The 11,392-nt window shown below is 47.4% G+C and overlaps 1 protein-coding gene across 1 annotated transcript; it reads left to right on the top strand.

The window, feature by feature from the left end:
• The first annotated feature begins 214 nt into the window (after nucleotides 1-214).
• On the top strand, nucleotides 215-604 carry LOC119819599 (eukaryotic translation initiation factor 1-like). Its single transcript, XM_038337864.1, has one exon. It carries the CDS (start codon nucleotides 215-217, stop codon nucleotides 554-556), a length of 342 nt encoding a protein of 113 aa, XP_038193792.1. The 3' UTR covers nucleotides 557-604.
• The last annotated feature ends 10,788 nt before the right edge of the window (nucleotides 605-11,392 follow it).

Raw genomic sequence — 11,392 nt, 5'->3', positions numbered from 1 at the left:
ACCGAAATGTGATGGACCCACGCAATGAAATTACTCAGATACAAAAGAGAATAAAAGACCAAGGTAGGCCCCAGTCACTGAGCCGCCGCCGAGGACTCAGCTGCCTCCCCCTCGAGCCCCCTCGCTTCCCGACGCTCCGTCCCCCCCCCCACCCGCCTTCTCCCGCAGCCGCCTTCCGCAGGCCGTTTCCACCGAGGAAAAGGAATCGTATCGTATGTCCGCTATTGAGAACCTCAACTCTTTCGACCCCTTCACTGATGCAAGTAAGGGTGATGACCTGCTTCCTGTTGGCACTGAGGATTATATCCATATAAGAATTCAGCAGAGAAACGGCAGGAAGACCCTTACCACAGTCCAAGGGATCGCTGATGATTACGATAAAAAGAAACTAGTGAAGGCGTTTAAGAAGAAATTTGCCTGCAATGGTACTGTAATTGAGCATCCAGAATATGGAGAAGTAATTCAGCTACAGGGTGACCAGCGCAAGAACATATGCCAGTTCCTAATAGAGATTGGACTGGCTAAGGACGATCAGCTGAAGGTTCATGGGTTTTAAGTGCTTGTGACTCTGAAGCGTAAGTGAGGATTTCCTTGCAATGAGTAGAATTTCCCTCCTGTCCCTTGTCACAAGTTTAAAAACCTCACAGCTTGTATAATGTAACCATTTGGGGTCTGCTTTTAACTTGGACTAGTGTAACTCCTTCATGCAATAAACTGAAAAGAGCCATGCAAAAAAAAAAAAAAAAAGACCAAGGTATGCTACAACATGATGGTTCAGTGGGTGAAAGCCCTTGCTGTACAGGCCTGATGACTTACGTTTGACTCCCCAAGATCCTGCATTTGATCTCCCAGAAAGAGAAACACCAACTCTCAAATGTTGTCCTCTGGTCCTCACACATGCTGTGGCACATGGACATTGATACACACACACATGCACACACACACATGCACTTATACACACAAACGCATACACAGACATGCTAGCTTGATACTTATGGAAAGAAGTTGGTCATGAGAGGCCACATACTGTACTATTATTCATTTACATACAATGTCCAGAATAGGCAAATCCATAGGACAGAAAACAGATAAGCAGGGGTCCCAAGGACTGGGAGAGTAGGGAGCCACAATGTTGCTTAACAGACGTGGGGTTTCCATTAGGAGTGATGAAAATTCCTGAACTAGATAGTGGTGAGGGCCACATAACATTGTCCATACATTTAATGCTCCTGAACTCAATACTTTGAAAGTGAAAAAAATTATTTTTGTTTCTATTTTACCACAAAACAAAATCAAAACTAGCAACAACAGCCCAAATAGAAACAGGATCCTAGAGGCAGGGGTGGCCATGGGGCTGGGAACCCTCTGGGAGCGTGTGACTCTCTGGAGCAGTTTCGAATCTCCCCAGGCCTGTAGTAACATTTCGCACCATGACTGCTCTAGACGAGGTCTTAATGTCATTTGGCCATCTGGGTGTCACCATGAAGGACAAAAAATGTTGGTGTTTTCTGTGCTCTAAGGAATGACACCTGCTCCTGTAGATACTTCAGGGTGGTCTAAATCCCTGTCAGTTGACTTTAGTGGCCAGTTGAGAGAAACTTCAGCCATTTTCCCCCTCATGAGCCAACATCCATGAGAAATCCGCCTCCAGCTCCTTTGGCCCTGAAAGGAGACCATATGTACTGCTTGCTTTTCTCCTCAGCATCTTCTCCGAGCAGATGTCACTCCTCGGCAGTTCTGCCTTCTAGAACTGCTTCCCATAATGCCAAGAAAACAGTGATTATTGCTAAGAAACTAGTCCACCCATGCCTGTAGCTCTTCCAAGAGGCATGGCTGGGAAATGCTGCTTCCTGGAGCCCGCAGAGGGAAGAAGAGGAAGAGGGTCTGAGAACATCATTCTGCCTCCGGCCTATGCTTGCTCCTCTCACTCTGCCACAGTGCAGGCAGTGACAGGGAAGAGCCATTCTAACCGTGTGTCTGCCAGCGCATCTGCACATATGGGGATGAAAGGCTATTAGATAGACTCCATGTTATTTATTTTGCAATCGATGGAGTTGAGCCACTTTAAAAACATGCACACGGCTCAATCAATTTCTTTTGTAGATTCCAAGAGAAGCTTTATTCAGTTCAGGAACACAGCAACAGCTGGGGAAGCTATTCCCAAGGCAAGGAACAAAGACTTGTAATTATTTATAGTGTGGGAGAAAGAGAAAGAAAAGTGGGGAGGATGGAGATCATGCAGATAGGGAGGGGGAAAACAGCGGCTGGGATAGCCTGATCAGCACTGACACTCGAGATTTTTGTTGTGTTGTTCCTTCACTATGGAAGATTCTTCCAACTTTGCTTCAGTGGTCTGCTCCGCTGGCCTATCCCTTCCCGAAGCTTGCCATGGTCCCGCCTTTCCCCAAAGCCCATCTTCTGTTTGTGGAATCTAGAGCCCCCACTACTACCCGCTTCCCCAATCCCAAACTCCCATCTCCGTGTCCACCATACAGAAGCTTCACCCTGCTTTGCAAGGAAACAACTTTCGCATCTGAGGTCCCCCTCCCTACCCCCGTGCGCCAAGCCCCATCCCAAAAAAAATCCCACTTGTGACCTCTGGGGATAATGACACAGCTCACAGAAATAACGGGGGCCTCGAATGCTGATGCAAGCAGATAATGGAATTTGCTGAGACAGGTGGGCTTTTTAGTCCTCTCGCGTCGCAGTGCATGTGTAACCGGTTGAATCGTGACCAAAATGCACTGTTGAGAACCGTGGACTAGAGGGTGTTTCACAGTAAAAGATGGCTCAGTGGGTAAAGAGCTTGCATGTAGCATGAGGATGACTGGAGTTTGTATCTCAGCACCAGTGTAATTGGGGCGGATGTGGCACCCCTCCTGTACCCCCATCCCACCCCAGGCTTTGGAGGCTGAGACAGGGATTCCCTGTGCTAAACTGGCTAACCAGACTACCCAAATGAGTGAGCTCTAGAAGAGATCTTGTCTCAACAAGTGAAAAGTTGAGAGACTTCTGGCCCCCCAACACATGCACACACACACATTACATTTTTTTTTTGTTTTTTTGTTTTTTTTTTCTTTTTTTGGTTTTTCGAGACAGGGTTTCTCTGCAGCTTTTTTAGAGCCTGTCCTGGAACTAGCTCTTGTAGACCAGGCTGGCCTCGAACTCACAGAGATCCGCCTGCCTCTGCCTCCCGAGTGCTGGGATTAAAGGCGTGCGCCACCACCGCCCGGCCACACATTACATTTAAACATGCAAACACACATGAATGCTTACACACACACACACACACACACACAAAAGAAAATAATTGGAAAAGGGTAAGTTGTGTCTATGACCACTGTTTTTAATATAATTTATTTTTATGTAACAATTTCTAATACTGGTTCTACTAATCACCAGTTTAAAAAGACTCCCACACCCCCCACACCCCCCACCCCCTACCACCCAGTCAGTGATTGACTTCTACAGGCTTGTGTGGAACAAGGCTTTCACCAGTTCCCATATCCTGGCCCCTGCTGCAGGTGCTTGTATCTACCCAGAAACCAGTCATTTCTCAGAATCGAGCCTGGACCCCCCCCTAAGAGCAGGGCTCAGAGGCCTGCAGAACACAATCCTCAGAGCATGGGCACCCAGAGCTTGCTTGCTGAAAGGAGCTGTCTGAAAGCCTGGAAGAACAGAAGCGTTTCCTAAGTGCCTGGCAGTTGTTAGCTTCCATAAACACTGGGTAACTGAATAGCTGAGAGAGAAAAACAAAAGCAAGGCATAAACATAGACCTGCCTTTAGCCTATTTATCCGAATCAGTTAAAGTCACAGATGTGCGCTCTGGCCCCGGCCCAGGGCAAGCTCTTTCCGACTTGGGGATAAAGTGTTAAAGGAGAGGGAAAGAAGTCAAAGAGGAAAAGGAAGGGGCCAGCTTGAAGCAGGAAGTGTACAGAAGAATTGGGGCAAAGAAACTGGCCAGGTTTCTGACCCACCAGCAAGAAAAACAAACTAAGAAGGGAAGTGACATGGTATGGGGCCATTGTTTTTATGAATGCCCTTCACTGTGAAAACAGTTCCTGAGGATCTGGAGGGTATAGCTCAGGTTTTAGTGTGTAAACCATGAGCTTAGTGTGCAAAGGACCCAAAAGCCTATCTACAGCACCCACCATCCTGAAAATCCCTTATTTTTGAAGATCCTGATATTGATCTGTTTTTCTATGGAAATAGATTAATTGTCTCAATTTGAGAATCCAGCGTACTTACAAGTTCTGGAGCTTCTCACAGACCCATGTGTCTAGTTAGAATTTCTATTGCTCTGAGAAAACACCATGACCAAAAGTAACGTGGAAAAGACAGCTTTTGTTTGACTTAACACTTCTTCATCATAGCCCTTCATTGGAGGAAGTCAGGACAGGAACTCAAGCAGAGCAGGAACCAGGAGGCAGGAGCTGAAACAGATCTCATGGAAGAGTGATGTTTACTGGTTTGCTCCCCATGGCTTGCTCAGCCTACTCTCTTATGGAACCTAGAACCACCAGTCAAAGGATGACCCTACCACAATGGGCTGGGCTCTCCCACATCAATCGCTAATTAAGAAAATGTCCTACAGTACTATGGGATAATGCTCTTGTACACTGTAAAGATTTGTCACTTGTATTGGCTTAATAAAACACTGATTGGCCAATAGCCAGGTAGCAAGTATAACAGGGCAATCAGACCAGGAGAATTCTGGGAAGAGGAAAGGCAGAGATGCAGTCACCAGCCAGACACAGGGAAAGTGAGATGAGACTGCCTCACTGAGTAAGGTACCAAGCCATGTGGCTAAACATAGACAAGAATTATGGGTTAATTTAAGTTGTAAGAGGTAATTAGTAATAAGCCTGAGCAATAGGTCAAGCAGTTTATAATTAATATAAACCTCTGTGTGTTTCTTTGGGACTGAACAGCTGTGGGATCAGGCAGGAATGAAACTTTTGTTAACACTACAGGCTTGCCTACCGCCTGATCTTATGGAGGCACATTCTCAGTTGGGGTTCCCTTCTCTTGGAGGAAGTTAGCCTGTGTCAAGTTGACCTGAAAACTCACCAGCGCGTTAGTGCTGGAAAGCAGGTCACCTGACTTCCCATCAGTGTTCCGTGCTATCAGAACCACACTTGTCATTTAAATTGCTGTGCTTCCTTCTGCAAGTTGCTGCCCCTCTCTGGGCCTCTGTTTCCTTACTTTGAAGAGAAAATTAGATGGTTTTAAAGCTTCCTTCCAACGGTAACATCCTATGAGCACAAGTTCACTTTTCATCCTGACCCAGATTTTAAAGATAATGTACTTAAAATAATATCAAATTTGAAAGTGATCAGCTCTCCTACGCTTAGAAATGTCATCACCGGCTGTGCCTTGGTAGGTGTTGAGTCCTATTTCAGGGCCTGGAGGTTCAGAAGAGGAGGAAGAAAGTGTGGGAAGGTAACCAATTCTGTAACCTCCTCAGGACTCTTGAGGCCAAGTTGATGCTTGTCTTGAATCCAAGCAGTCATGAGCTATGGATGTGCTTTAGGATGGGGGCAAGAGCCACAGCCCTGCTTTCTGTCACAGGGTGCCTGCCCAAGGCCTTGGGCATGACATGCTTTATCTCTTACCTTCAAAACTCTTTGTCAAGGTGTGCAGTATGGCAGTCCCTCAGGCATAAATGAGCAGGGACTGAACCTGCTAATTTAACCTAGCTCAAGGGGCCTGGGTTCAAACTTTACTGGGGCACTTCTCATGTGCTGCCTTTGCTAAAGGGCACTTGGTTAAGGAGGATGGCTTCAGACCAGCATCACCAGCAGGAGCCGGGGGTGGGGGGGGGGACCAGGTGGGGAGACTAAGAAATGCAAATGCAGGTCTTTGCCTAGGTCTACTGAGTCAGATCAGGGTGTGGACCAGGGAGCTGGAAGAGCATAAGGGATTTGTTTTCTTTCTCTCCCTTCTTGCCTCCCTTCTCCTCCCTTCATCTGCCCATGGTCATTCGGCCCTGTGACTTTTGACCCTGTGATGAGCCAACAAAACATAGTGGTGACCTGTGGAAGAGCAAAGCCATTTGCTTCATGGCAGAGACACAAGGCAGGGTTCCATGGAAGGCATCAGAGTCTCCACAGTCCTTGGAGGGCACATGCCCGGTGGTCTAAAGACCCCTCCCCCAGGCCCACCATTTAAAGCTTCTACCATCTTCTTCCACGGTCAGTCTGGGATCAAATCTTCAACACACTGGCTTTGGAGGACACTACAAATCCCAATTCTAGCACTGCCATTGGCTGGGAGGCAGGTTTGACTTGCAGAGGAACAGGGGAGTCCAACCGTAGAAAGCTAACAGTCTCCAGTTCCATCTTAGTGGGGTACAGCACGAGTGACGACCTTCAGAGAGTAGGTGGTGGGGATTCAGGGTACCTGGCAGATTTTTTTTTCTGGTCCTAGGGATGACAAGATGCTATGGGCTCCTGCTTCTTTACCTATCAGGTACTCAGGTATTGTTTTGGCCAAAGAAGACCCACTCAGTGTTGGAGAACTACTTCAGGCTACCAGGGGACTTCGGCCATGTGCTCAATGCCGTTCCCCCTGAACATATGAAGATGCTGGAGAAAATCCTTACACAGCACAGGCTGGCCTCATCTTAAATCCCCAGCTCCAGACTGCAAGTGGCTATAAGCACCACCTAGCCATCTCGCCCTTCTCCTCTTGGCTTTCCTTGCTGCGCCCCCCCTTTCCTCCCTGCCTCTTTCTTCCTCCTCCCCAGGCTCCAGCCCAGCTCTGGGGATGACCATGCCACATGCTTGGCTTGGAAAATAGAAGCCAACAGATGGGAACTCTCTCGACTTGCCACTGCCAAATATGCACAGCCTCCTACATCTTCCACCCCAGGCCTCTCTCGTTGGTCCCTGGAGTAGGAGTAGCTACTGGTTTCAAAGCCTGAGCTCTGAATTTGTGGTCAGGATCCCAGTTCCATGTTATCTATTCCAGGAATTCACAGTCTGTTGTCTGTCTGTCTGTTTTGTCTGTCTCTCTCCATCCATTTATATCTCCTTTCCTTCCTGCATCTGTGAACTCTCACTGTCTCCCATATCCTTTCATCTGTCTTAGGCCATAATCTCAGATACTTGAGAAATACACAAAAGTTTTAAGACAGCAACTGTCTCCCTTGGTGGTACTTTTCCCTCCAGTTCCAACCACGTTCTTCTGCTCATCTGTCCAAGCCTTCTGTTTTTCTTTCCCTCTTTTCTCATTCCCTCACCTGGTTTCAACCCACCACTCTGTGAAGCAGGAAAGTTCAGCCCATCCAGAGCACTGCTATTCCCCAAGGGAACATGTGTGTGTGTGTGTGTGTGTGTGTGTGTGTGTGTGTGTGTCTGTGATGGAGGCAGGGTTTCAGAGCCCAAGCCAGGCTCGAAAGTCCTCCTACCTCAGCCTCCCCAGTGCTGGCATTTCAAGTGGTCACAATGATGCCCCACTGATGGGCAGATTTACTTCTCATAACTGGGGGAAGGATGCTCCTGACATCTAGTGGGCAGAGCTAGGGACACTGCTGAGCATCCTACAAAATAGAATGACCTGGGTGCATGGTCAGGATGGTGCCATTGTTGAGGAAGCCTGATGGAGATTCTCCTGCTAAGCTTAGCTGAGGCTTCCTGGAGGCCAAGTCTAGGGAATAATTTTCTGTGCTCATCAAATGCGCCCCTTCTCTCCATCACCCTCTCTCTGCTGCTCCTTCTACTTCTTCCCTCAACTCTCTCTTAGCCCTATACTATGGTCATTCCTTTACACTTTTCTCCTCTCTCTGGCTCGGGCTTAGGCTGCTTATCTTCTTGAGTTCTTCCTCTTCCTAATGGCTCCTTCCCATGACTTCCTATCATTTTTATGCTGGATGGGAACTGGCTCAAGTCCCAGCTCTCAGCTTCCCAGCTGTGTGTTCATAGTAACAATTTCTTCGTAGTTTTTGGCAGCCTCGGTTTCTTCTTCAATAGACTGGGGATATGATGGCACTTACTGCAAACACCTGAAATAACTAAATGACAAGACTCTAAATGTGTGTGTGTGTGTGTGTGATGTGTGTGTGTGTGTATAGCATGGCGTATAGCTCACTCCATGTTCTCTGTTATGTTTATGACACAAAGTTATCTTTTTACTTTTTACCTGGGAAGTGAAAGAAACCACAAGTCTCTCACAAATGTGAGAGATTATTGTGCTGAAGACAAGATGCAGAGAGCAGGGGGTGCAGGGAGAGCTTCTGTTTGTCCAAGGCAGGACAGAGGTTGGCAAAGATGTGATACTTGCCCCTTCTTTCCACTCAAAGGCAGGTAGTAACTCCTTCCTTGTGGCCAACCTTTTACCCACCCAGAGACAGCCAGAGGAGCTGGGGGCTGACCTGCTCTGCTGGTGTCATCCCTGTGCTCGCCTTCCCTTATTTTCCTTGGTTTCCCTCTTTGTATGCCTGGGAGTACTTGGCTTTGTCTTGCTACTTCTTTAAGATATCTCTCTCCCTCCCCCCCCCGTGTGTGTGAGTGTGTGTGTGTGTGTGTGTGTGTGTGTGTGTGTGTGTGTGTGTGTGTGAGAGAGAGAGAGAGTGTGTGTGAGTGTGTGTGTGTGTGTGAGAGAGAGAGTGTGTGTGTGTGTGTGTGTGTAGAGGCCAGAGGTCAACACTGGATAGCTTCCCTGATCTCTCTCAATCTTATTTTTTGAGGCAAGGTCTTCTAGAACCTGAAGTCCACTGACTGCCTAGTCTGGCTGAACAGAAATTCCTGTTTCTGCTTCTCTACACCACGTTAACAAGGGCACATTTCTGCCCTGGGTTGCTGTTCTTTTTTTGTTCTTTTTTTTATATGATTTCTGGGCATTTAAACCCAGTCCTTACGCCTACGCAGCAGATACTTTACCCAACCAAGCCATCCCCTGAATTTGCATTTTCTTTGGCTACATAGACTAAAGAAAATTTTGGTTCAGCCCAGATCGACAGTTGCAAGTTGTAACTGTGAAAACCCCCAAGCCGTCAATGTGTGAATTGTATGGTGTGAGAGTTATATTTCAACAGAGCTATTGGGGGAAAAAACAAAATAAGGGGCTTGGAAGATGGTTTGACGGGTAGAGTACTTACTAGGCAAGCAGGGACGCCTGAGTTTGGATCTCCAGCACTCACATATAAAGCTGGGTGTGGCATGTGCCTGTAATCCCAGCCCTGGTGAGGCAGAGGCAGAGTGACTGATCCCTGAGCTAGCTGGACAGCCAGTTTTGCCTGACTGGTGAGTTCTAAACCAATGAGAGACCCTGTCTTTCCTTTGCTCTTGCTTTTTGAGACTGGGTCTCACTGTGTAGCCCTCGCTGGTCTAGAACTCAAAAGTCCACTACGTGGACCAGGCTGACCTTAAACTTACGGAGATCCACTTGCCTCTGCTTTCCAAGTGCTGGGATTACAAATGATTCACCACAGTCAGCTGAGAGACCTTGTCTTCCTGAATTAGGTGAATGGCACCTGAGGAATGACACTCCAGGGGCTATCCTTTGTACCCCTGCCCCACATATGAACACACACACACACGCATGCACGCACGCACGCATGCACGCACGCATGGAAGAAAGAAAACAAAAATTAAAAGGGAACGGTTACACTTAACTGGCCACAAGTGTCTACAGCGTCAATTTTCCTATCTTTACACCCAACCAAATCCAACTGAGGCTGGATGTGGTGGCACACTTCTTTAATAGCAGCACGCATGAAATAGGAGCAAGGTGATCTCTGGGATTTCAAGGTCAGCCTGTTCTACGTAGTGAAGTAAGACTAGTTAACAGCTACATAGTGAGACCCTGTCTTGAAATATAGCACAAATAAAATTTCTTCCTTTGACAGCCTAAGTAATCACATACCTTTACACACAGAAATCATTTGATGCTCCCCAGAAACTTTATTTTCAAACTAGTTTAATTACACTTGATTGTTTATTGTACATATTTGTGAGTGTGTGTGTGTGTGGGTGTGTGTGTGTGTGTGCGTGTGTGTGTGTGTGTGCGCGCGCGCATGTGCTGGGGGGGGGGCCTGTGTAGAGGTCAGAGTCTCCCCTTCCACCATGTGAAATCCTGGGATTGAACTCGGTTGCCAGTCTTGGTAACAGTGCCATTACCTACTGAGCTATCTCACCAGTCCTCCGTTTGCCTTTCCTAGATGGAGATTGTACCTAAGAACTGGCTTGAAGAAATTCAACTTGACAATAGTTTTCCTGAGTCTGTGTCACACCCCAGGCTCTGTTGTAGACTCTGGAACGTGGCCTCGAACACACAGATGAAAAGCCAGTCTCCTGAAGCTCAGATCCCAGTCGGAGAGATGGGTGGCAGCTAGAGAGGAATCAGAATGCATATCTGATGGTGGTGAGTGCTGTCAGGAACTGAAGCAGGACATGAGAGGTCTCCTTGTGGTCTGGGAGACAGAGCCCAGGGAGTGACTTCAATACAGGGAGGCCGGGACAAGCCTGGCTCAGGGAGCATGCATCTGGTATTGTTTGTTATTTTGAGATAAGACCCCGTGTAGCCCTACTGGCCTCAAATTCACCAGGTAGCAAAGGATGACCTTGAGTTTCTGCTCCTCCTGCCTCATCTCCCCAGTGCTTGGATTATGTGTGTGCACCACTAGACACGGTCTACATGTAGTGAGAATCAAATCCCGGGCATCGTGTGCCCACACCAGCCCTGACATCTGCTATTCCTAGCCTCTTTCTTTCTTTCTTTCTTTCTTTCTTTCTTTCTTTCTTTCTTTCTTCCTTCCTTCCTTCCTTCCTTCCTTCCTTTCTTCTTTCCTTCCTTCCTTCCTTTTTATATAGGGAATCAAGCCCAGGGCTTCGAGCAGGCTAATCATCTAGCCTGCTACTGAGCTACACCCCCACCCCCCTTCTACTTCTAAAAGAGTATGAAAGCTCTCAAATGACAACATGAACTAAAAACCCAGAGAGGAGAGAATGGCAAGAAGGTTTATAAAATGAATGGAGCCAAGAGACAGTAAGATCTGTGTGAGCAGAGGCATGGGACGGGGGAGGTCTGCGAAGAGCTTGTACCATCTGAGAAGGAAGTCCAGGCTAGCCCAGCAGGAGGGTCAGTGGAGGGAACAGACATGCAATGCAGAGACACCTCTGTCCACAGTTAAAATTTTGTTTTAGAGTCACCGTGGAGCATTTTGTATGAACTTTGACTTTTTAAAACTTAATTGTATAATATGTGGTTACTGAACAGTTTGGTAACGGCTTCAGTTCTGTGTGATGTTCACCCTAACCTGGCCCTGCGAGGCTAGTCTGAGCAGGCGTGGCCAGAATCCCTGGAGGAAGGGCTGGCTGAGTCTTTAGACTTTACTCTGTGTTCATCACAAAGGCCACTGAAGGATCTTGAGCAAATAAGGGATATAAT

Source organism: Arvicola amphibius, chromosome 7 (genome assembly GCF_903992535.2).
Source record: "Arvicola amphibius chromosome 7, mArvAmp1.2, whole genome shotgun sequence".
Taxonomy (NCBI): domain Eukaryota; kingdom Metazoa; phylum Chordata; class Mammalia; order Rodentia; family Cricetidae; genus Arvicola; species Arvicola amphibius.
Note: the sequence above shows the minus strand (reverse complement) of the source record. Positions and strands in the feature narration are given on the sequence as shown.

Bases quoted from the DNA above. Each gene is read 5' to 3' on its own strand.
- LOC119819599 (XM_038337864.1), top strand. From the start codon at position 215: ATGTCCGCTATTGAGAACCTCAACTCTTTCGACCCCTTCACTGATGCA.